The sequence below is a fragment of the Macaca fascicularis genome, chromosome 3 (genome assembly GCF_037993035.2).
Source record: "Macaca fascicularis isolate 582-1 chromosome 3, T2T-MFA8v1.1".
Lineage (NCBI taxonomy): Eukaryota > Metazoa > Chordata > Mammalia > Primates > Cercopithecidae > Macaca > Macaca fascicularis.
The window spans coordinates 197,044,830-197,071,434 of record NC_088377.1 but is presented as its reverse complement, the minus strand read 5'-3'; the positions used below and the strand labels follow the sequence as shown (position 1 = coordinate 197,071,434).

The 26,605-nt window shown below is 47.8% G+C and overlaps 1 protein-coding gene across 12 annotated transcripts in view; it reads right to left on the bottom strand.

Moving 5' to 3' along the window:
* Positions 1–6,304: 6,304 nt before the first annotated feature.
* Positions 6,305–26,605, bottom strand: part of RBM33 (RNA binding motif protein 33) — a 134,029-nt gene continuing 113,728 nt past the window's right edge. For 6 of the 12 annotated variants that reach the window (XM_045388069.3, XM_074036458.1, XM_005551263.5 and 3 more), the window contains 4 exons: positions 24,679–24,888; positions 21,394–21,582; positions 13,116–13,204; positions 6,305–12,769 (listed from right to left, as the gene is read on the bottom strand). In XM_045388069.3, coding sequence (XP_045244004.1) covers positions 12,721–12,769; positions 13,116–13,204; positions 21,394–21,582; positions 24,679–24,888 — 537 coding nt within the window. In that variant the 3' untranslated portion in view covers positions 6,305–12,720. The remainder of the gene's footprint in view (positions 12,770–13,115; positions 13,205–21,393; positions 21,583–24,678; positions 24,889–26,605) is intronic. The other 6 variants (XM_005551264.5, XM_074036455.1, XM_074036456.1 and 3 more) reach the window with 2 other exon arrangements.

The window sequence follows — 26,605 nt, the reverse complement described above, 5'->3', positions numbered from 1 at the left end:
GGCTCCATAGGGAGCCAGATCTGCTGCAAGACCCGCGATGTCTCGGGCAAGCCAGGGCAGCTCTGCCAGCTCGGGGCACACAAAGGCCAAGTGCTGGTGTCCTGGGGCATGTTTTTACCCCTGCCATGGAGCCAGCTCTCTGCCACCAGAATTGTCTGCTTCACGCGGACAGGGCTGGACTGTGCCGTCCGCTGCCGCGCCCCACTGTGTCCATCACCGCAGGAGACCCACTGTGTCCACTGCAGAAGCCCCACTGTGTCCGTCACTGCAGAAATGCCACACAGTGGCACTCGGTAAATATCAAGTTCATGAATAAGTGAGTGAATAAGCAACCGATGAACGAATGTGGGCAGCACCAGTATCTCCGAGCAGGTTAAACATGCACACGCCCGGGGAATCTGGGCACAGCCACACCAAGAAGCAGAGGCCGCCCAGCGGGTGTGAGAGCCCTGACCTGGACTGAGTCCTGCAGGCTTCTGCGCAGCTTCTCCTCACGGGGTCTGGTCCGGCCGGGGGTGTCTCCAGACCCCGCATCCACTTACACAAGGATTCAGCCAGGAGCAGGCTCAGAAAGGGGCTGGAAGGACTTCTCGGGGTCATGGGAGGGGAGGCTGGCTGGCACCCATCACATACCTCGGCTGCCACCAGGCCAGCAGGACAGGCCCCAGAAAGGCCTGTTGGAACAGGAGAGGCTCAGTTTTCTCTTGTCCTGAAAGAAAGCTGGTGGCCACGTGTGGACCCACACGGCCTGGATGGGATGCTGGGCAGGGTTATGGACATGGCCAGTGTGGCAGGTAGGGAGAAGGACGGGCCCCTCCCCAGGCCTGGGCTGCCTGTGGTGGGTATGGGGCCTGTTGGTGCTCAGGGGGTTCACTGTGTTCTCTTCCTGGTGCAAGCATGGCCTCGGGAAGACGGGGTTTACCCAGCGTTGCTCTGCCTCAGCCCCTTCCCTGGCTGTGACTCAGCCCCAATGGAATCAGGGCAAGAGCCAGTCGTGGACCAGAGGACCCGGCGGCTGGAGAGGGAGACGGCCCCCAGGCTGCGTGGCCGGCTGCGGTTGCTCATTGTTCAAGTGGGGACGGGGCTTCTCCTGGCCAACGGTGTCACTCAAAGCTCGCGGGCCTGGTCCCTGTACTGGAGCCCCATGGCCGTCCTTGCGCCTCCGGCTGAGCAGCGGAACCTGCGCTCCCTGCCCTCGCAGACCCAAGGCCGATTGTCGCCGTGTTACTTCGCTGGTTGTGGTTTTGGTTGGGTTTTTAGCTGTCGATATGCTAACGGCTCTGTCTGGGGAAACCTGAATACACTGAGAGGTTAAGAACAGAAGGCCGGGCGCGGTGGCTCACGCCTGTAATCCCAGCACTTTGGGAGGCCGAGACGGGCGGATCACGAGGTCAGGAGATCGAGACCATCCTGGCTTACATGGTGAAACCCCGTCTCTACTAAAAAATACAAAAAACTAGCCGGGCGAGGTGGCGGGCGCCTGTAGTCCCAGCTACTCGGGAGGCTGAGGCAGGAGAATGGTGTGAACCCGGGAGGCGGAGCTTGCAGTGAGCTGAGATCCGGCCACTGCACTCCAGCCCGGGTGACAGAGCAAGACTCCGTCTCAAAAAAAAAAAGAAAAAAGAAAAAAGAAAAGGTGTTTCTCCACAGAAGAGACACAAACGACCCACAAGCATATGAGAAGATGCCCAACCTCACTAGCCCTTAGGGAAATGCAACTCCAAACCACAATGAGACTCCCCCTCACACCCATTAGGGCGGCTATGACACAAAAAAACAGAGAAACATAAAACGGCACATGTTGGTGAAGATGTGGCGAAATGGAAGGGACCCTTGAGCGCTGTTGGTGGGGATGTCAAATGTGGCGGCTGCGGTGGAAAAGAGGATGCCAGCTTCCCAAAAATTAAACATAGAACTGCCATGCGACCCAGCATTTCCACACCCCCATACAGCCACAAAAGACTTGGAAGCAGGGTCTTGAAAAGACGTGTGCACACTCATGTTCATAACGGCCTGCGTCACTGTCAAGCGTCCCAAGCGTCCACTGATGGGTGAATGGGTAACAGATGCGCTCTGTGTTTATAATGGAATATGACTGACTTGAAAAGGAAGGGAATCCTGATGCGGGCTGTTACATGACGGACCTTGAGGATATCGTGCCAAGTGAAATAGGCCAGTCACAAAAGGGTAAGTACCACAGGATCCCACCCATGTGAGGCACTTAAGAGTCGTCAAATTCAGAGGCAGAAAGTGGAGTGGGGAGTGCTGGGGGCTCAGGGAAAGGGGATGAGAGTTTGTGCTTCATGTGGACAGAGTATCAGTTCTGTAAGATGAAACGGTTCTGGAGATGGATAGTGGGGACAGCTGTGCAGCAATGTGAACATATGTCATAGAACTGGACACTGACAGTTAAAATCATACACATTGATGTATAATTTTGATGTTACATGTTTTACATAATTTGATGTTACATGTTTTACAATTTTAAAAACTCCTTTTTATCAATAGTAATTCCTTCCTTGTGTTTTTTATTTGTACATTCTTTTTTCTTAATGAGTTAGCGGTTTGTCTATTTCATTGTTTTTTTCCTAAGAACTGGGGTTTTAATCTATTAATTTTGTTAAATAAGCGTTTTCCTCTGATTAATCCCAAGACTAATGGAAGAGAAAATTTCAGGAAGCTTCACATGACACATCTGAATGGTTGTCATCAGTGGCTCCCTGGCCAGGATGGTGCCATCATCTCGGGGGCACAGCCTGCCTTTGGTGACTGAGGTGCACGCTGGCAGTGTAAGGGCCAGGGAAGAAGCCTAAGCCAGGGGCAGCACTGGAAGGCTCATGCTTGTCATCCCAGAACTTTAGAGGGCCAACGCAGGTGGATCACTTGAGCTCAGGAGTTCAAGACCAGCCTGGGCAACATGGTGAAACCCCATCGCTACAAAACATACAAAAATTAACCAGGTGTGGTGGTGCACACCTGTAATCCCAGATACTCGGGAGGCTGTGAGGGGAGGGTCTCTTGAGCCCAGGAGGTCAAGGCTGCAGTGAGTTGAGATTGCACCACTGCACTCCAGCCTGGGTGACAAAGACCCTGTCTCAAAAAAAAATAAAATAAAATAAAACATGGTATTCTTCAGACACCATCCACAGGTGCTCTCCTTTGGTGGCGAGAAAAAATTATCTCCATTGTCAATTTTAGGGAAAAAACCGACTAGCATCTGAGATTGAAAACATCCAGGCTTGCTTTCGAAGCTGGGTAAAGAGCTTAGGTGTGGATTTTCATTACGCCTCCTCTTCTCAACAGCAGCTGTTACTTGGAATCAGAGAAGGACTCCTCTCCGTCTGCCCTGTCCTCCGGTCACCTGCGGTATGGCCGGGAGGTGGGGCTTGCTTTCTGGAGGGGTTTCCTCAGCGTCCAGCTCTGCAGCCTGGTGCGACGCCACAGCCAGAATGCCCGACTGACTTTCCTGTCTGGATCGGCATCGGGCCCTAGAGAACAGCCGCAGGGACCTCTGCCCTCTCGCTGCAGCCTACAGGCGACACCAAAGGTCAGCAAGAAAGCTTCAATTTTGAGCGTGAAGCTTCAAAACTGCTGTGCTTCTCATTTCTTTTAAGCACACAGCAATGAGCTGCACCTCCAGGTGTACAACGCATGGTTCTGTGCTTCTGTTCCTAGAGCCACCAATTGTGTGTGTTTCCTACAGAACTATCACTTAGTTTTCCCTTCAGATGTGACTGTAAGTCACTCTTTCAAAACATGCAAATACATGTTTGAATAAGAAAAGGACCGGGTGTACACAGTGGCTCACAACTGTAATCCAAGCACTTTGGGTGGCGAAGGCAGGCAGATCATTTGGGGCCAGGAGTTCAACACCAAACCGGACAACATGGCGAAAGCCTGTCTCTAAAAATATTAAAACTTAGCTGGGTACGGTGGTGCACACCTGTGGTCCCAGCTACTGGGGAAGCTGAGGTGGGATCAGCTGAGCCCAGGAAGTCAGGGCTACACTGAGCCGTGATTACACCACTGCACTCCAGGTGAGACAGGCAGAAACCGCCAAGGGTGAGATTTCAGGACTCAGCTGCCATGTTTCAACAGGAGTTATCAGTGCCACACACCTAAACCACTTCTAAACCTCCAAAGGCCCCTGTGCCCAGGGACACCCCGGGGCCTGCCACAAATACACTGCCTCACGCAATTGGTTGCACTAAATAAAGACACACCAAGACCTCCAGCATGCCAGGAACTGCTCGGGGAGCAATGATGGGAAATAACAATACCTTCTTCAAAGGAACTACTACTCTTGAGTGTCCCCTTAATTCAAAGAAAGCCCCATTTTCTCCCTGAAATGTCAAGTCGTTTTTTGCCCATGTTCTGTAGAGATCCCATTACCCAAAGTCCAGGTTTTAAAAATAAGGAATGACTTATTCTTGGACTATGGATTGAAGTGGAAGAAAATTGCTTTGGGTTCTAATCACATGGCATTCTCAGATTATGATTTAGGCTTAAAAACTAAATCGGATTTGAGAAATTCACCCAACACATTTCACTTTTGTTACCTATCGCTTCCTCCTCCAAAATCCATTTCAATTTCCCAAATTTGCCTCCCTTGCTTTCTTCCTCCCTTACTTGGGTCCAGACTAAGGCACTTTCCTTTTCATCCTTACGAGAACGGGGAAAACAGGGTGATAAAATGTTACCTTTGAAAGCAGCCACCGTCTGCCCACTGCAGGCCACCCTGCTTGTGGAAGGCCCCCATTTGCGTTACGGAACCAGAGTGGAAACTGCAAGGTTTTATTAACATGACTTCCAAATTACATACAATATAGTTCAAACACATTTTTTGATACAAAATCACACAAATGAAACAACAATACGTTTTCTTTTCAATTACGTCACTAGAATTCACATGTGCATTACACAGAGGTGAAGAGCATGAAGAATGGCTGTGTGGCCCTCCCGCACCTGCCTGGACGGCCTGCTTCCAGCCCTGGCAGTGAGCCTATGAAACCTGCTCTCAGGGATGAACACACCAGAACCTCGCATGTGCCTTCTTCCCACATACCCAACAGTGCTTCCACGGCCACTGTGCTCTTCCCCAGGGTCCCTGCTGGGTGACTCTGTCAAGCTCTGCAAACTGGCCTGGACCAGAGGGATGACAGAAAGGGTGCCACCATGTCCCAATCTGCTTCGACTCTCACAGCCACTGACCCATAGGCTGTCCCACGAAGGAAGGGAGAGGCCTGTCAAGGGAGCCTCATGTCTTCCATCAAACTCAAGGGGACCAAAGGAAATGGCACTGACTGAGAAGGGCGGTCCTGTTTCTATGTAAGAAAGGAGAGGGTGCTGCAGGTGGAGAGTGGGCTGGAGCTGGTCACCAGCGCCCCCCAACCCCAGCACAGACACCAACACCAGCATCCGGGTGAGAGGGAAGTCAGCCCATCACAGTGCACAGGCAGGCTGGAGCTGGTCACCAGCGCCCCCCAACCCCAGCACAGACACCAACACCAGCATCCGGGTGAGAGGGGAAGAGGGCCCATCACAGTGCACAGGCAGGCTGGAGCTGGTCACCAGCGCCCCCCAACCCCAGCACAGACACCAACACCAGCATCCGGGTGAGAGGGGAAGAGGACCCATCACAGGGCAGAGCGGGGGGTGTGATGGGAACATCTTCATGTTTCCTTTAACAGCAGTTTCTGGAAACAGAGCTGCCTTCTTTTTAAAGACTTCATTTTCAAAATAGATCATAAATTATGAGCAATTTCTAACAACATGAAAAACGCGTGGGATACGTGAAATGAAAAATATGCATGATGGTGTATGCACTGTGATCACCACCTCCAGCGAGGCCTGCACATGGCAAGAACACGCCACCGTGGAAGAACGGTGTCACGGGAGACTGAGCTTCCCATCTTCAGTCTTTTATTGTCATGCTGGAATACAAGTCTCTTCTGAAGACTTGTAAAAATTATCTGTAATGCTTTAAAAAATTGAAAAGACTCACTCCTCCACCCCCAACCACAAGCAGCACACTTCGATGCCGTCTGCCTGGTCAGTTCCGAGTCATGCAACACCCAGAATGCAGGCAAGGAGGCAGCAGGTGCCCTTGACCTTCGAGGCCCACTAACGAGAGGGCTGCGTGAAAGCCGCGGGCTGCAACCCAGCAGCCAATCTGGGGAGCGCGAGGGCAGCCCCCGAGCCTGGCCCCTTACAGAGGTGCGGAAGTAACGTCTTGGGCACACGGGTAAGATGAGCTGTGGCCTGACCTGAGCGCTGAGATAAAATGAAGGCTACGGAACCAGAGTGGAAACTGCAAGGTTTTATTAACATGACTTCCAAATTACACACAATATAGTTCAAACACATTTTTTGGTATGAAATCACACAAATGAAACACACAACAGTACATTTTCAACTATGTCATTACCATTCTTCACACAGATCCTGAAAAAGTTACCACAGCAGTTAACGCAAAGTGAACAAAGGGGTAGAACAGGCAACGGCATTCCCACAAGTTAAGTGCGGTGTCTGGGAGAAAACGGGGTGGAGATCAAACCCAGAGAAACGCACTCCCGTCATCTCTCGATGTCTGAATTTCCAACGCTCTCCCAGTCAACACAGCTTCGCCCCCAACCACAGCCACCCCGCGTGCAGCCCGCAGAATGTGCACGCATCAGGGCTGGGAGGCCCCGTCGGCAAAGCGGTAACACACGGTCAGACGGCCGCCACCTCCAAGTGGAGTGAGCCACGCTACCACTAACACTGAACTCAAGCACAAGAGCTCCTGCGAAAGCAGAGGGGCGGGAAACAAAGAAGCGGGTGGTTAAGGGCACGGACCGCACACTGCGGGACGCTGGCATCTGAATCGCCACTCACTCCTACAGAGCCAAACTGCAAAACAACAGAATTAAAAAGTTACTCTCTCCAATCAAAGACCTGGAGGAATAAATCGTGAGTAAAGACCTGTCAAAGCAAAGGTTGAGAGGTGATGGAGTTGTAAACACAGTGTGAGAAAGGTCAGCACCTTCCCTCCCAGCCCACGTGGAGTTCTCAAGGCTGAGGCGGAGCAGAGTGGCAGGAATACAGCCCTCACCCAGTGTGGAGCCAGGAGGCAGAGGAGAGGAGCATGGAAAGCGAGGGAGATGGGAAAGTCTGAGAGAGTGAGTCTCGGAATGGGACAGGAGCTACCAGTGTTAAGAATGGTAGATGATTTAGGCAGGAAAGCACAATAGAAATGGACAGAGAGGGAGAGCCCAGAGCATGGCATGGCCAGGTGATCCCATTACTAAATGAAAAGTAGCAAGAAGACGACACGTCCAGCAAACAGAATCAGCTCAGACATGAAAAAGGTCACACTCTGTGCTGTGTCGTTGTGGTACCTGAAAATTAAACAGTGGAATTAAAGCCCAAGAGTTCAAGTCCTCATAGAGGACACCATCCTGGATCCCACGCCTGTGGAAAGCAAAGCTCGATTATAGAAATGAGTGATGGCTTTTTTTGCTCCTTTGGTTCAGGGCACCACTGTGTTCTGTGCATGCATGTTATTAAAAATGTTACACACCTAAGAAAACACTACAGAATGCATACAACTTAAATAGTCCTTGAAAACTCAGCTTCTGCTATGGGTGCCCTTAAAATGAAAAGTAGTTTAAAAGAAAATCATGCTGAAAGAATGCATGAGGTCTACTTTCTAGAGTATATTAAATTATTAAATACGGAATACATTACCATAGTACCTGTCTGCCTATCCACTCTATGGAGCATGTTAAAATAAACTACATGCTGTTTCTTTTTAAAGGCCTACATTTTTCTACATACCTTTTAAAATCAGTAAAATAAAACCAAGCAAAATACCAACATGAGGACCTCCTTATCTTTTAGTTGGTTAGAAGTAAAAGGAAAAAGCAAGTACTCAAGAAATGTCTCACTAAAATACCTGTTCCGTCCGCCAATCTTAAAGATTTCATGACACAGAAAAGAGAGAGTTGAGACATTTAAAGCATTTGCTAGCCAAGGCAGGTTACAATGTGTGAGGCAAACGGCCTTTTCCAGCCATATGCTACCAGCAGGAGGTATACCTGGGGATCCAATATGAATCAGTGAGTTCCACTTTCGTTCCAGTACACAAACCACGGGCTTATGCACCTCAGAAGTTAGGCATATAAAAAAATTAAATAGGTTGCAAAAAAACCTTACATAAAATCCTTAGGATTCAATATTAAGTCAAGGCTAAATGCCTTTGGAGAATTCATATTTAAGAATGTCCAAAATAACCTCCATTCACAAACTTTAAAAATAGTTGAAAATGTTAACTGAAATGCTCTTTAAATACACTAAAGTGTCTAAGCCTTTCCCTAGTCGATCTGGACTCGGGGCTTTCCGAGTGGTGGTAGTGGGGTGTCTCGGATCCTTTCCTGTCCTGCACCCACTCCTATCAGTCAATTCCCTGGTATAATCGTCACCTATAATTTTTTGAAGAACCAATGATACCTTTCAAGTTTTCTCTCACCCACCCCTTTCCCTCCCTCCCCCCCCCAAAAAAAAAAAAAAAAGGGGGTGGAGGGTCATAGCTTAGTGAAGGGAAGCCAAACTGGGTCTAAAAGCGATTATGTGAAGCCAGAGCTGGGCCTACAAGTAGGGAAGAAGGGCAATAAAAAAATGAATCCCAGGAAGAGCAACACAAAAGCGGGAAGCCTGAAGTCACCCACAACGGGCACCGCAGACACCGCACCGGGAGTGTTCCTTGAGAGCTGGCAGTCCTCTCCAGGGAGAGAGCAGAGGAGGGGACAGCCGCAGGCACTAAAGACTTTCTAGGACTCCACGATGTGCCGGCACAGCACGCTGCCATCACACACGTTGACCTCCTTGTCCTGTGCAATTACGTGACTAGGACCTGCCTTCGACAAGCGTCATCTGATGGTCTATGAGCACATTCCGCTTACCTTCCCAATGAAATAACAAAGAAATACAAAACAAAACAAACAGAACAAAACAAAAAAAACAAAAGCCAAAAGAAAACAAAAGTGATGAGTTCTTAAAACCCATCCCAGGACAAAGGCTCCAGGGCCTTGGGTGTCCTTCACCTGCCCTACCTGTCCTGTCCCAGCTGGTCACCACCCAGTGAAGACGCTCCCCTCCCCTACTCCTCCAGGCTATCCAGTGGACGCCCCTGTGCCACCAAGCGCCCTGGCCCAAGGGCTCTCAACTTGACCGGCCTGGATGACCTCCCCTGATGAGCCAGTGTGTTAGAAGCAAGTTGATTATTAACACTGAGATGACAGCTTCCCCCATCGCCAGGCCTCTCCTCACCTGGGTCTGTCCATCCCTTCCTCCTCTTCACCCTAAACTCCTCTTCCACCTCCTTCAGTAACAAGGCCTTCTGTTCACAGAACTGAGCAAGGTGCTGTTTGAAAAACAGAGCCCTGGGTGCAGGATCTAAGCTCTGCCACAATTCAGAAATGCCACAGAAGCAAGCTTCAACAACTGTTTGTCTGAGACCTTTACAAATCATGCTAAGAATGACCCATAATAAAAATAGTCACGGTGAAGCCACCTCCCGCCCATCCCATCTCCTCCAGCAAGGCGGGGTGTGGGTGCCTACGGAGGCTGCTGCCTGTCCAGAAAGCAGAGAAACCCCTCACAATTTGTCTGGAAAAATGAGATTTACTCTTTAGAAGAATATCAGTATAAGGATTTAACAAACGTGGCCAGACCAGTGGTAATGCAAGGTTATCTTAAAGTAAGCAGCTAAGTGAACTTCTATTACAGCACAAAATCAAAACGAGATAACGCAAAAAGAAAAGAAGTAACTTGGCTCCACATAATCAGCTACTGGTTTACCTTATGAGATATACTGATATTAATGGCCTTTAAGCTTCTTGAATTTGTGAACAAATAATACACAGATCAGGATAAATGTATTGACTTACTACCATCTTTATAAAAATCGAATATACACACAAACACATCAACAACTGTGGAACTGTATCCATTAAACTTTGATAAGACAACACGAAGAAACTAATAGCTAAGATGTGGCTGAGTTGAAAGCACTTCCAATCCAATAATATTTTAATTTTAAAAGGTCCATATTTACATTGTATGCTAAATGCTCTTGCATCTCATTTTAAATGCATGATGAATCAAGAACAAAGATAATGGTTGCAGCAGATCTTCCACGAGGGTCTGGCTGGTGTGGGCCGACTTCACGTGAGCAGCACACCAAACGTGTAAGTACCACTCCTTTCTAATTCTGCTTCTTTCCTTTTCTGTAGTTTCCTTCGAGGAAACTCAACCTTCATTACTGGGATTGTCTGGTACTAAGGATCCATTTTCGACGGTCGTGGGTACTGAGAGGTCGGACTGTGTTGGGCTGTTTTAATCAGTGCATTAAGGCAGGCCCGCATGACTTTGCCAATCACCTTTCAAGAATATTCTATGAGAAAGTCTGCCTATGTGCATGTGTGGACAGTTAGAGAAACATGCACACCCCAGTGCCTGTGTCACACTCAGGTGACACCGAAACAGACCTTCCGGTGGCCATGAAGTCTATCTTCACAATGAGGCCCACACAGGATCCGTTTTACTAACACTGACTACAAAGAAGTCTGTTTCAATGCCTACTTTTCAGAGACCACATGCAGATGTCTGGTTTTAAACAGCACACTCAGACTACTTCAAAAAGTGTTTAAAAAAAAAGTCATGAAGCTCATTTCATCTCATCAGAAAGCCCTCAGTGATAAAGGAAGTCGGTAGAGGCCTTCCCACTGCCCAGTGGGTACCCAGTGGTTTGGATCTCTCTTAATTAGAGCTCAAGGGCTACCAAAGTCACCACCCCAGCGCAGCTGTGCACTGAGCCAAATAAACCAGACCAAATGTATCAACACATCCGTATCTAGCTGTGGAAATGAGTGGGCAGTGACAGCCGTGGGAACCCGCTGATGGGCACACGGACCTGCTGCCTGGACAGCCTCCTGCAGGCATGGTGAGGCAGGGCTGACTGACAATCCCATCTTCTGAGGGTTGGCTGGGACACTCTGGAGCAGAGGTGGCAGCAGCACAGCTGCAGGGTCCTAGCAGATCCTACAAGCGCTGTGGCTTCCTGGGACGGACTGCCGCAACAGCCCCTGCAGCGTGGGGTGTTACTCTCAAGCACACAGCCAACGCCACTTTAGAATCACTGCTACAGAAGGATCGCAGGGTCTAGAAGACCTGCTTCAGCTCTTCAGCTTGTTTTGGTAACTTAATCTGAGAAAGTAATATAAAACGTCAACTGTGGAAACGAGATGACGCAAGTCTGTGACCGTCTCCTTAGTCCCTTCCTTCTAGGAGGCCGACGGCCCTAGCGCCATGCTCCCTCCAGCGGCAGTAGGAAAGAATGGGCTTCTATTTCCCTTAATTCTATTAATTAATGTGACATGAAATCGTAGGTATAAAAGATAGCTAAAATGTCTGAGTATGCCCTAGCATTATTTGCTCAAATAGCTCAGGTCCACTTTAGAATATATCCAAAATAGTGAAACTCTTTCGTAAGCAGAAATACAGTAAGGCACTTTTTTCAGTGTTTGCCCAGAATGAATTCTACTACAGTAGCTTTATAGAAAGTATGTCTCACCTACAGGAACCTACCCACAATTACGAAAAGCAGTTTCAACGATGACACAGACTCGTCTCATTTGGGGTCATGTTGTCCCTGGAAGAAAGCCACCCTCGCCCCACGTCCCACAGGGAACGGCAGGCCAGAGTGAACACCCGCTGATGGACAGGGCAGCCCTGCTGGAACAGCCTGCAGAAAAACAGAGGTGACTGAAGCAAGGGCCACCAAATTCCCAAGGAATGTCATCTGTCACGGAGCCAGTGACAAACAGGCCACCTTGCTGCATTTAAAAAGGAAAAAACCAGACAGGTCTGTTCCACCTTCAGGCCGTTCCACCACCTCATGTGCTGGGAACTAGGCCAGAGGGCTGCCAGGTGAGGCCATCACAGACCCTTGCTCTAGCCGAGGGCCATGCTGTGTGCCTGTCCAACATGCTGCCTTATCTGGGAAGTGTGTTAAAAATGAATGGGGAGTTCATCGAAACTAGGAACGCAGAGTTGACGCTTTTGAAATAGTGACAAGAAGCAGAATCTGCTGTTCAATTGGCGCCATTCCCAACCACCCCACTCACACCCTGGCTTTCCAGGGTATGCAAAGGTCAATCAATCATCACCCAAATTTTAATCTATGTTTTTCACAAGAGCCTTCTGAGGGCTGAGAAGACAACTCGAGTTAAGCTCGGTTGAGAAGACTCTTCTAACCTGCACTGAAGATAAGTGCAACCATTATCAAATATTCTTTGCTGTGAAAACTACTTAGAACTTGTGACGTTAATGTTCTTTCCTGAATCTAAGTCACTGTGATCGATCATAGAGTCAGATCACAAACAACAATGTCTACATGCATTGTAAGCACTTTGAAAACAAAACAAAACGAAAAACTTGGAGTTCTTGGTGGTGACAACAGAACGTGAAGCAATCTAACACCAACTCCAGCCTGCTGTGTTCTGTCAGTTCAGCTCCTCTGGGATCAGGCCCGGGGCTGGCTGGCGCTCTGGACAACAGTTACGCAGGACTGCGGCTCGGAGAGGCCTGTGCTCCTGGGGGTTCTGCGCCGGCCGGCAGCTCCCTTGAAGAAATTCCACAGTGTGTGTACAGCCTAAGGTCAGGCTCTCTTGTTAGGAATCACTCCACGATCAGGGCCACATTTATGTGGGACAAATCTATCATATGCCTGTGAAAACGTAAAGAAACGATCGACATTAACTCTGCACATCAGCAATCAATCTACCAAGGTGGGAGGAAACTAAAGGAGCCTGGTGGGTCCTATTTAATAAAAACCCATCATATAAAAAGGCAGATTGCCTGGGAAGATCTATTAAAACACAAGGGGCAATTCTCCACCAGACAAAAGGACGCACGCCTCATGACAGGATTAACTGTCTGCACTTTGTGCCCTGGTGTCCTTCTATAGGAACAGGTGGGGACACACGCTTGCTACCATGATGGATGGGAGGGCACAGGAAGGAGGCCTTTGCTCCCGCCCCCTCATCACCACAAGCACAGAACACACTGGTCACCTGTGGAATTTCTGCTGAAATGCTAATGCGTGGGCTGGCTCCTTGAACTTAGCTATGGCTTTCCGTTGCTGAGGAAGCATCTGTAAACTCTAGAGGAAGAAAACAAACACTTTAATGTCAGTTGTAAATGACAATAAAAAATATGAATATATATATTTAAACATTATTAGCTTTAACACAAAATGAGTCCAGGCGGACACTTGGAACAAACTAATTGATTTTCCTTTCTATCTCCCTGGCAATTTTTCTTACTTATCCAGATAATCTATTCCAAAACAGTGCTTTACTAAATCATTGCCAAGAGCAACAGTTACGTCTTTCAAGTCTAGTGTTAGGACCTCCCATCATCTGGCCACATCAGCTGCCCCAACCTGCTCTGTGAGACCTGGTAGCAGGTTCCCTTGGATGGAGGCATCTCCTCTTCTCACACCTTCTTATCAGGTGATTTTTTTTTTTTTTTTTTTTTTTTGGAGACAGAGTCTCGCTCTGTCGCCCAGGCTGGAGTGCAGTGGCCGGATCTCAGCTCACTGCAAGCTCCGCCTCCCGGGTTCACGCCATTCTCCTGCCTCAGCCTCCCGAGTAGCTGGGACTACAGGTGCCCACCACCGCGCCCGGCTAATTTTTTGTATTTTTTAGTAGAGACGGGGTTTCACCGTGTTAACCAGGATGGTCTCGTTCTCCTGACCTCGTGATCCGCCCGTCTCGGCCTCCCAAAGTGCTGGGATTACAGGCTTGAGCCACCGCGCCCGGCCTCAGGTGATTTTTAATAGGGGCCCCCACAAATCTTTTTAAGAACAGGACTCATCACACCAGAGGAAGCTGTTTAGTATGGGGGCCCCACAGTCCACAGTAGGCGATGGCCCCTAGTCTACCATCTCGTGCATCCGGCTGAGTGACGGTGAGGGCAGTGGTGCCCCAGGCAGCCATCAGCATAACGTGATCACATTGTGTACTTTAAGAGTTTGTGAAAACCAGTCTTAGATGGTGGTATCTGAAATGAAGTCGCCACCCACTGGCCTAAAACAATGCCAGTGAAAAAGAAATGAATTTATGAAGATTGGCTGAAAGAAATGATGAATCCAGTGAAGATTTACAAAGGAAGTGTCTGAAAAGCATAACTTACATCTAGTCCTCAAATCTACTGCCTGAGGAAGAGGGGGAGCTGCTTTCTGCCTTCTTAAACCTGATTGAGGATCTAGGGCTGGGAGGGGCTGGCAGGAGGAGAGCACAGCGATCTGCGGATCTGTCAGGTGGCGTTCTGTGAACTCTCAAGCAACTCAGAGCTCCAGAGTCTAGTTCTTCCCAATTACTTCAGGACACAGTCAACTTAGTGCCTGCTGCCTGCAGCACGCACAGGAGCCCCTGACTCTTTGTCTCGCACTGTTGCCCAGGCTGGTGTGCAGTGGCACGATCTTGGCTCACTGCAACCTCCGCCGCCTGGGTTCAAGCGATTCTGCTGCCTCAGCCTCCCAAGTAGCTGGGATTATAGGCACCCGCCACTACGCCCAGCTAATTTTTTGTATTTTTAGTAGAGACCAGGTTTCACTATGTTAGCCAGGCTGATCTCAAACTTCTGACCTCATGATCCACCTCTGCCTTGGCCTCCCAAAGTGTTGGGATTACAGGCGTGAGCCACCGCACCCACTGCCTGACTCTTCTAAGAGCAGGGGTCGCTGGGCAGCTCCTGGCATGGGCATCAGCCAACACTGTCCTGAAGGACTGCACTCAACAGGCACTTTTGGTGGCCAGAAATTATTTGCTGTGTCTGAGTTTCTGTTCAGTGAAACAGAATAGCTAGAGAAAATACCAGCACAGGATCCCTTGAAAATACTGAGGCACATGTGGCCATTTCATTTTAAAGCATGTCAAAGAGCTACAAGGGAAGCAAACAGCTAAAAACATCAATGACTTGGAAAGTGTTTAAAAAGTTACACTGTATATGAAAAAACTGCTCTCCATTTTAATAACTGTAGAATGTCCATCAGTAAACAAGACCAGCGGAGCTCTAAAGGAATACTCCAACGCTCCGAAAAAGGTGTCCTCCAGGGCTTCTGCTACAGTGTTTACACAGAAATACAAAGGTCCAAGTCTCCAAATTCAAGGACATCAAGAAGGCCTACATGCAGGCTACCCCAGAAACAGCAGCACTGGTCTGGGGACATCACTGAGACAGGCCAGCAATGAGGCAGCCCACGAGGCAGCCACGGAATTGGTCTTTTTTCTGAAACAAGTTCAGTAAAATATCAGACTTTCTCCCTTCTTTTGGAAATAAAAAATGAATACAAAAGAAATTTCTTGATAGTTTCACTTGTCATTAACAGGAAAAGTAAAGCCCTATAACGTAGTCTCCTGGATACATTCTCAGCAATATGGCTTGCAATATGGCTTTCTGGACTTTGAAATTCCGCCTGTATTTCTTGACAGAGACCTGTTTTCTCTGCCAATCTGCCAGACTCATATTTCAGCATGCACCCCTTTTGTGTATTAGCCTGTGAATGATATTCAGTCACTGAAACAACAGAGCAACTTCCAGAGAGAAAATGCGTCGGTTCTGTTCCCAGGTAAAGGGCTGTGTTGTGAGTGTCACTTGTCCATCCCAGCCTAACCCTAACCCTAACGTAACCCAAACCTGACCCCTAACCCCAACCCTAACCTAGGTTAGAGCTGCTGCAGCCGTGCCTTTGGGGTTCTCTCCGTTCTTCCGGCAACAGTGCTAGCATGCTCAGTGCTCCAGGATCCTGGGGGGTTTAAGCAATGCCCAAAAGTGACTGAAACAGTTTCACACAACAACTGCCAATACTGTGGCAGAGCTTACTGTGAGAACTACAACAATGGACCTTCTCTAAACTTATCTTGTCTAAAAATATAAAAATTCCTTCATTAGGAATGGATAAGGAAAACTAATTTCATATATCACAAAACAATGATCAATATTCTGTAATTCACAGATAGAATCTGGATTTTGGAAATACTATACTCAAGCGAGATCCTGTCTCTATAAAAAAAAATTTTTTTTTAATTAGCCAGGTGCAGTGGTGTGCACCTCTAGTCCTAGGTACTCAGGAGGCTGAAGCGGAAGGATCCCTTGAGCCCAGGAGATAGAGGTTGCAGTCAATCATGATCACAGGATCATACCACTGCCCTCCAGTCTGGGTGACAGAGTGAGACTCTGTCTTAAAAAACAATAAAAATAAAGAAAAAAGAAAATATGCTGTTCTTTTTGGGAAATAACACTTCTAGATATATGCGGTGACTTCCTTTGGGCAATTTCACAATGTGAAATTAGGGCATCAGGCTGCTAATCGTACAGTATTTAGTATCAGGTTTTACTTGTAATCTATGTAGTTTAAAAATCTCAATTTGACTGAGGAGCTATCCGTCAAGAAAGCATTAACTTCCAGTGAGATTCTTCAGTCAGAGGAATGACTTGGTTTTCAGACACGACACAATTAACAAGCGTGCTGTCCTAAAACTGGCTTCCTGTCTACCCTATTTACATTTTTGTACCTCCTTTCAGAAATAAACCGTTTTCTAGATACAAAATTAAATTAGAAATTGTCAATATTCAACCATTTTTGACCTACCAAAATGACAAGTATTCACAATTTATCAGGAGCAGAGGAAAAGAAACTTTCCAGTGAAAGCTTGAAGACATGGTCGCCAGCTTCCATTGTGAAAACATACACGTCTACACAACTCAGCAACACACTACCATAGAGTTAAAACTTTTCTTCACCCAGAACAAACCAAAAGTTAGAATTTGCCTCAAGCCTCCATACTGACCTATGTAAGAACCTCCTTCTTCACCCCCAGCCCCCACATAACATACTGGCAGAGAGAGGGGAAAGGCGGGCACACCAGCTCTCACCCTGATTGGCTTTTCATTTTTCAGAGACATCTTCAGACAACTTCTGAGGAAAGCTCACTGGGCTACTATAAATAAGTAGCAAATGCAAGTCAAAAGAATACACTTCAGCTGGTACCTTCCTGCATCCGTACCCAGCAATTCCATCCAGAACCGTATGATCAGATCAACGGCCACGCCACCTGGCAGTGAAAAGCTTCCGTGATGTTCAGAACCCTAGCCTCTTTTCCCCATGAAAAGCTCCTCCTCTTTTCAGGAAGAGTCTGCGTATGGCTGTGGTTGTGTACATGTCTGTGCACAGCTGTGGTTGTGTGTGCATGCATGTATAAAGATAACTAAGATGTTACAGGAGTACAACTGATTCTGCAATCCTAAAAACCAAGCTCTTTTTCTCCCTCTGGCCAACAATTCTAGCACCTGAAGGAATCATTTAAAGGAAAAATATATATCAGCTGCTTTTAAACACAAGTCAAGCTGCTTAAAATAAGCCCAATTTATAAATCATGAGAGATGTAAATTCTTGAGCCCCACCCTAGAACAGACACTAGAGGTGGTGGGGGAGGCACTCCCTGGCAGGAAGGGCAGAGAGTGCCTGCAGAGCCCTCAGTGCCTGCTAAGCATTTCTGTATGGAACAGCGTGCAGGACTGGTCCATGGGGCTCTCCTCTATACACAGGTCACTGTGCGACCAACCTCCTGTGGAAACAGGGCGCCTGAAGCCTGCACACGATTCCAGTGGTGGGCTGAGCGGTAGAGAAAGATTCACACCAGTGCTCTGGGCAGCTCCAGCCCACACCAAGTTTTCTGCCCCATTTCATGTGCTCATCTATTATCATATAACATGCTGGGTCTTCCTGGACACCAATTCTGGCACTTCCCCTGAATGTCAACGTTTGCGCTCTCTTGCATATCCATGTGATCACTACGGGTGCCCTGGCACATTGCTCCTTTTGCTCTGGTATAATTTTAAAACATCTCCTGACCTCTCCTTTTCCCTTTTCATCCCTGGTTGTCCCGTCTTCCCCGTCTTACCCTCTAAAGCTTACACATGCTTATCCTCTAAAGCGCAGACAAGCTCTGTGTTCTCACACAGGTCTCCTCAATCCTCCTCCTCCTCTTGGAATGATTAACCACCATGTTCTCAGAACCCTGTGGGAGAGCCTCCAGTTAACCAGCTTTTCCGTTGTGGCTTCCCATCATGTGCCCACACGCATCTGTTCTTTAAGCCTGTGACGTGGGCTTTTCTGGAATCTGTGTCTGACACTTCTTAGTGTTTTCTTTCTCAATTGTCCAAACTTCAAAACGACTCAACTGCTCACTCAAGATTCCAACATTTTCTACTTCAACAACCAGGCCTTCCTGCAGTCAGAGCCAGATGTAAAGGGTCTGTCTTCCTGGCGATCCACTTTACCTTCGAAGCACAAGCATAATCAGTCAGACGCCAAGATGATCCCACCTTCCGCTGGGTTCACAGGGCCTCCATGTTGGGCTGAGATCCGCTCTGCAAAGGGCAGATTCTTCTCTGAGCAGTACCTCTTCTACGTTTCTATGCCTACCCCCAAATCGGCAGCGTCATGCAGAGGCTCCTGCGCTGCATCTCTGAGGGCTCTCCCCAGCAGCCTCTGGGGGATGACAGCCCCCCTGGCCTTGGGAGCACAGCTGACTCGGGAGAAGCTGGTCACCACAGCCCAGCCTGGGAGGCCGCGCACCCACTCCCCTTCTTCCCGCTGCTTTAACACAGATGGACGGTTTCTTGCTTCTTTCACTTCCTTCCAGATGAACCCAGGAAGAACGAAAGAGTTCATATGTGGTTTATGAGTAGACAGAAAAAAAAATATCTAGCCTTCGAGGAATCAAGTTCTTATCAAGTTACAATTTCTGAAACATGGTTACAGTTCGAAACTTTTTGGAAGACCATCTTCTGGTTATGATATTTCTATAAAATCTTCTCATTCTTCCTCACTCTTTGAGTCTATAGATAAACGTCTTTGAAATGGACTTTGTGGAGAGGCTTATTAATGTAGTTTAAGGAAGTAAAACACTAATCTGACAACAAAACTGGGTACCACATCACTGCTACACTGAGAAAAGTTCTCAGATTCCATGGGTTTAAAAGTACAGTTAACATGCAGTTACAGCCGGGCGTGGTGGCTCACGCCTGTAATCCCAGCACTTTCAGAGGCCGAGGCGGGTGGATCACGAAGTCAGGAGATCGAGGCCATCCTGGCTAACACAGTGAAACCCCAACTCTACTAAAAATACAAAAAAATTAGCTGGGCGTGTTGGCACGTGTCTGTAGTCCCAGCTACTCAGGAGGCTGAGGCAGGAGAATAGCTTGAACCCGGGAGGTGGAGGTTGCGGTGAGCTGAGATCACGCCACTGCATTCTAGCCTGGGCAACAGAGCAAGACTCCATCTCCAAAAACAGAAACAAAAAATAACATGCAGTTACTAGAATTTTCTACAACTAAAAGGCCCAAAGGAATGAATACAGGTCCTCCTGGTGTAGACACCACCTGGCATTACACCAGTGAACACTAGGTGGTGCCATATCCCAAAGAGACAGAGACTCGACACTATTCCAAAACATTTAGGATAAAAAATATTTGTGGCTCATGCCTGTAATCCCAGCACTCAAAAGGAAATGGAAGCAAATGCAAGGAAAAAAAGGCCATTTAAGAGATCTATACAAATCCACAGTACAAAATGCAAAATTCAATTTAAAAGACAAGACAGAAGTCAGCTGGTTTGGCAACGGTTCCAAGCATATTCTCATAACGTAGGCTCTGAGCCTCACTCAATGCTCTGAGAAGCAAACGGTACTTGCTGTTCAGGTATGGATCTTGACAACTCGATCAGACTCAAAAATATTCAAGAAAATGATCAAGACTACACACGATGAAGCGAAGTCCACAAAAGCAGCAGGTGACATATGAAAACAACAGCGCAACCCTTCCACTCACAGGGAAGTGCAGAACGCCCCAAAGACAGGAGGACCAGCAGGACACTGGGCCACACACGTGAGGTCTTGCCAAGCGCACTGGTCTGTGGCTCACAACAGACTAGGCTCAGGGTTTTTTCATCTGGACTCACTGCTACACAGTTACTGGACCAGAATTCTCCATCGCCATTTATTTTGAGAATCTCAGATTAGGATAACCACATTTTAATGCATCTAAAATGCTCTAGTGTCTACTGTGCTCCTGCAAATTAATCCAGGTTATGATCAATTGTTATGAAATATCCTTGAACATAAACTGTACGCCTCTAATAGCTGATAAAGTATTCCTAACTGCACCACTAGTGAGCCCGCTCTATCACAAACAGAAGCAAAGGCTTTGGGTTAACTTTCCATTACTACACACCAATAAGAATGAAACCTATCTCCCCAGGAATCCAATAATGAAGATGGTAGTAATTAAACCCAAGTAATATGTATGTTTCTGGAAGGGCTTTCATCTACTCATTTTTAGGAACTGTCAACAGCAGATGGAGATCTAAAACATGTACATTAATTACTCGTATCAACCCTAGTGTGAACATGTTTCCAAATTCACCCAAGAAGCTAGAGGCTGGAAGAGATTCTTGAAAGAAACACTTTGGACTAAGCACTTTGGACTCCTCAGAACTCTGACATGTACTCTGTGCATCCAAAAATGTCTTATTTCCAAAGTGCTCTGCCCTCAGACACACCAGATCCCGCCACGGGACGCAGGGTGCATGGCAATGGCAACAATGGGCACCGCAGGCGACAACTGACAGGGAAGGCCAGAAATCAGACTTAACAAGCAGGTGGCTTCTTCGCTGGGTCAGCTACAGGGCTCTGGGCCTATAGAGACCAGGAGTTTCCGTGGAAAACCCTGTTTCCAACGGACCTGGAATTGTGTTCCCTTCCATGCATCTCATTTGCAGCCAGCTCAGCAGGCATGTTTCAGCATTAGAATTAGCCAACTTTAAGAGATGAAGATACAGTCCAAGATACTGTCATATTTGTAAAATCTAAACCAAGTCACAGCTATTTAGCACGTGAAGCTATTTCTGGAAAGCAAGGAAAAGAAGGCTAAATACTTTAAAATGTAATGTCATTACAAATAAAACAAGTCATTTGATAGAACAAAAAATTTTGTATGTATGTGTGCAAGTGTGAACTTTCTATGACAATATGAGGATCTCAAAGGATAATCTGTTCAGTTGGAGTATTTCTTAAAATTTATAACTAAGAATCTAAAAATTTCAAAATAGACATTTGAGGCAAATGTTCTGATATTAAGTATGCAAAACAGGTATTTGTCTTATTTCCCAAGTATTATTTTAATATGAAGTAGCCAACACAATGCGCACTGTGTTTGAAATCACGAAATGACTGTCTTGGGACACAACCACCCGTGGCACAGATGCCACCCCTAGGCGGCTACCTGAATGGGTCCCACTGACATCAGCAGGCTCTTCAGCTGGGCATCTGTGGTGGACGATGACAGCCCCTCCACAGACACCACGCAGGGCTGGGGCTTGCACTCCACCACCCGCAGGTTCTGCTTGTTTGGCATCAGGCGCCCCCGGCCCATGGGACCGACCACTCCTCGACCTCGTCCGTGCATGATGGCCTGGTGATAACAAAGAAAATATATTCAGAGTTTCAAGTTTAAGCTTCTTCCATAATCACTAAGATATAAAAGTGAACAAATAACTTAGAATCCATTAAAATATACCATGAGCTACAGGATTTTCTGTAGTGTTCTTTTTTTTTTTTTTTTTGAGACAGAGTCTTGCTCTGTCGCCCAGGCTGGAGTGCAGTGGCCCAATCTCAGCTCACTGCAAGCTCCGCCTCCCAGGTTCATGCCATTCTCCTGGCTCAGCCTCCCATGTAGCTGGGACTACAGGTGCCCACCACTGCACCTGGCTAATTTTTGTATTTTTAGTAGAGGCGGGGTTTCACCGTGTCAGCCAGGATGGTCTCATCTCCTGACCTCGTGATCCACCCGTCTCGGCCTCCCAAAGTGCTGGGGTTACAGGCATGAGCCACTGCGCCCGGCCAAGATTTTCTGTAGTTTTCTATCCACTATTAGAGAATGTTTTAATAGCTAAATGAGACAACAATATCCAGCAAGTGTAAGTGTAGGCGGAGGAAGAGGAGGTAGCTGATGAAGCCTGCACCTCTCCAAGGGCCACACACTTGTGCTCGGTGGGCACTCTGTGTTATCACTCTGGGTAGATCAGGCACCCGTGAAGGCTGAGAAACTTGCTGCAAATCACAGTTAAGAATGTGGATCCAGTCCTGAGAGTCCCAGAGCCCCCATTTCTCCTAGTGTATTACAGGCTGGTTTCAGCAGGACCTGTTGTGCACAGCGCTAAGTCCATCTTACAGTCACAACAAGCCACAGCATCATGTACCTGACTCAGCTGGCAGAGACTACATTTGCTATCCTGAAACCCTCACAGGCAGATTCTGCAACAGAAATTCAGCCATGGCTGCACATTTCCATCATCTGCAGGCTTTTCAAAAGAAACAAAACACAATTGTGACTGAGGACCCAGGCACCCTCAAGTATAATTCTGCTGGTCTCAGGCGGGCCCAAGTATTACCATTTTTAAAATCTGCCAAGGGTTCAAAACTACTGCTCAAGGAACTTTTCAAAAAGAGACTGGGCCGGGCGCAGTGGCTCACGCCTGTAATCCCAGCACTTTGGGAGGCCGAAGTGGGCGGATCACGAGGTCAGGAGATCGAGACCTCCTGGCTAACATGGTGAAACCCCGTCTCTACTAAAAATACCAAAAAAAAAAAAAAAAAAAAGCTGGGCGTGGCGGGTGCCTGTAGTCCCAGCTACTTGGGAGGCTGAGGCAGGAGAATGGCGAGAACCCGGGAGGCAGAGCTTGCAGTGAGCCGAGATCACACCACTGCACTCCATGCTGGGTGACAGAGCGAGACTCCGTCTCAAAAACAAAAAAAAGGGAGGAGACTGCTGAACTTTCCCATACTTCCTCCAGATTAGAAAGTCAGAGAGAACATATGTGCCCGATGTCTCCAGCCTAGAACAGCGGTGAAGCGCAGAAGGCAGGGTGGAGATGGGTGGCACTTGGTTTCCGGATGGCCTACCCGAATTGTGTCCCGGAGTTTGGGCAGAATGCAAAAGTGGCCTCCCAGTCCATCACAGAAAAAGGCAGAAAGTTAGGTGGAAACTGGAATAGAACCTCAGGACATGAGTGTGCACACACACAAAAGGAAACGAAGAGAAAACCTCCACAATGCTTAGTACTCTGCAGAAGGCAGCAAAACTATGCCTGTGAAGTAAGCTTTACAACAGTTACAAGGGGTTATTTCAAGAGAAACCAACTACACTGGAAAATGTACATGAAAAGTTGCAAGTTACCCTGACTGGAAACCAGTAGGAACTAACTAGTCTTCTGTTCTAACTAGAGTAAGTTATGATATTAACAATAATATCCCCAACAAATGCCTACTTATATACACCAAGCACCAGGTTTTTTTAAATGCACCTTCTTATGAGATCCTCACAATTGCCTAAATAAGATAGGAAACATCACGATCCTCACTGACAGGAGTGTTTACGTTTAAGTTGAAGAAACTCAAGTGTGCTGTGTGTGCACGTGTGTGGGGTTGTGCTTCTACTCAAGTGTGCTGTGTGTGTGCATGTATGGGAGGTGTGCTTCTAAGGCTTTTCTCATATATTCAGTGATGACACCTGAAGGAAGAAAATTCAGACCGCAGCAATCTTTAAAGAGTCCACCACTTTAACACCGGCGTTATCACTGAATCTGTCTACACATCTGTTTTCTAGTACAAAACAGAATTTTGTTTGCTCTCATATCATGAAGTGTTTATGAGACGAGACGAAGTAACAGACTTCAAAAGGAGCCAGAATCGTCTTAATAGTAACACTACTTCTAAGTGACAAGATGACGTGGGGGGATGAGCGGCTGGCCTGCTGTCCTCCAGAGTGCAAAGCAGGGCTGCATTCAGGTCTCCCTCTGCATAGCTCCACCCAACAGGTGCTACTGGCTTCTGCACCAAGAGAAACTATCAAGACTCTGGGGAGCCAGAAAGATGCCTCGCTAGCAGGTGAGGGGAAGGGCACTCTGTCACTTGTGTACATGACAGGATGTGCTCCTAGTGCACAGTCACTCCAACAGAAAAGGGGAGGGTGAGCACCTTTGCTTCTTGCCTGATAGCCTGAACTCAGAGAAGCTCCTTCCAATCCCCAGGGTTAAGGGAAGGATTAAGGAGCTGGGAACTGTGGCCTAGAGCAAGTTACTTCATCTCCAAAGACCTCGGTTTCCTCTGTCTGAACTGGGGCCATGAGCACGCACTTGATTTTACATTTGTGAAATTTCTGGAGAGTCAGTGAACACAGGAAGGAAAGCGTGCTGACACGCAGCAGCACGCGCTGTCCCGAGAGCACAGCAGATGCTGCTGGGTAGACAGTTCAGAGCTGCGGGAAGCAATCACACTCCCGGGTGGCTGTGGGTGCTCTTCTGGGTTTGTTCTGTGAAATAAGTCAGGAGAGGAAAAGGCTTTGGTGAAAATGTTAATGCGTTTTCAAAGCCAGAACACAGGAAATGATGGTTCATTTGTGAATGTGAGTGCTATCGTGTGCCACGCGCTACAAATCAGAGCGTGTCTGAACACTGCCTCGCGCCAACCTTCGCGTTTCCAGGGCTGTGCGCCAGGCAACAAGCAGTACCTTCTTCGCAGGGTGAATTCCTTGGATGCTTTTGATCCCTGGAGGGACAGGCGAGTGTGCGTGGGGCCCCGCTGGCGGATGTGGGGGCTGCTGGAGGCCGCCCCTGGTCAGCGTCACCTTGCGGGCAGGCTGCGGGCCCACTTCTGGAGGCTGGGGAAGCCGCTGGGGCTGGCCTTCTGGGTGAAAAAAGCCATCGCTCTCTCCTCCCTGCTGAAACCAAGAAGGCAGCACACTGTTCAGTGTCTGCTCCACCAAACGCTCCTCCCCAGCATCAGGAGGCCCACCTCAGCCAGTGTTCACCCACGAAGCAAAACCATTTCAAATAAGTGTGACTCAAAACTTGTCATTTCAGTGGAGCCAGTAAGGACAATTCTCATTGGAAAGTGGTCAGGTTCTAACAAGACATTTGAAATTTCAAACACTAAGATTGCCTTTATAATTACTGTATTCATATAAGAAGTCTGCGATTAAAATAAAAGCTGTTGAATTCCGTGAAACACTGGTTACCTTCAAAATACTTCATATCTAACATGCATTTTCACTTTCAGCATGCGTTATTCATTTTCAAGAGCATTCTTGTTAAAATGTACAGTGTGCATAAGCAGTGGTTTTAAACTCTTAACTCCTATTCCAACCTACCCTAAGAAGGCAACAAGCCCAATTCCTGCTGGTTGTGGCTCTGAGTCTTCCAAACCCATCACAGCACCTTCTGCCCCCTCTGGATCCAGGAACTTCAAATACTCTGACCTCTCCAGTACAGTGTTCTGAAGCGCGAGAGCATCCCACAACACTGGCTAGAAACTTCCCTTCCTTCTGCCGAGAGTTACAATTGCCATGAGCAACTACAGAGTACGTGGATTTCCAAGAAGCGCAATTACTCTATGAAGAACCTTAGAAATATCAGGAATCTTATCTTTTGTGTTTTATTAACAGTCTGTTCATCGATGAAGACGCAAGTACACCCTGGAACTGCGCCACCGATGTCGTTCACACCTCCAGGCAGCATAAAAATGTCTTACAGTGGTGCCTATCAGCTACTCTCAATACTGAGTAGTGTTTCTCCCAAAGAACAGCTAGAGGCTGGGAAAGAACAGGGGCAAGGATGGCAGACACTGCCCTGGTTAATTATGTCAGGATGGATGCTTGGATTCAAAAAGGAAGACGGAGGCTTTTATTAGCACCAGGCCCACTCTCAACATCGACGGGGATGGAGTGTCAGTCACGGGATAGTAAACCCTCCCCAAAGAGTGCTTAGCGGTGCCAGGGTCTCCAGGGCAACCTGGTCAACCAGCTCAGAAGCAGCCCACATATCCTTGTCCCACTTTTCCTAGCAAATGTATCTTGTGGAGACCAAATGGAACACAGGGATCTGCAAAGAGAAGGACACTGATTGGGGCAAGACGGATGTAGCTAAGAATTCTGCTAAGACTGTGCAAAGTAGCAGGGACTCAAGATGAGATGAAAAATGTCACACAGGAACGGGTGGCACGAAAAAGTCTGCAAATCTCCTCTCTCCAAAACAAGTATAACCCGGACACAATTTCCCAAAACAACATTTGAGGCCTCTGGGAATCAAAGAAAATGAAACAAATGGAGAAGCACTTATTCCCGAGCTGTGAGGACAGTGCCGTGTGTGGCAGCTCCATCAGCACAGGGCGGAAACCCAGAAAGGCCTTAAGTCCCTCAGCAGCACTGGCCATACGTGGAGCACCCTCGGAGGGGAAGGCACAGGGAAGCCCATGGGTCTGTGGGCCTCTGGTCATGGTTCAGTTTGGAACAAGCAGCACACCAGCCAGAAATCTGAGAAACCTAATGAGGAAATTCCAGAACGGAAAGTGCTAGAGAATGCCTAGATGGGCTCTCCCCACATGGCTGCCTGGGAAGCCCCAACCCACACACAGATAACTGGCCACAGGGGGCCGTGCAG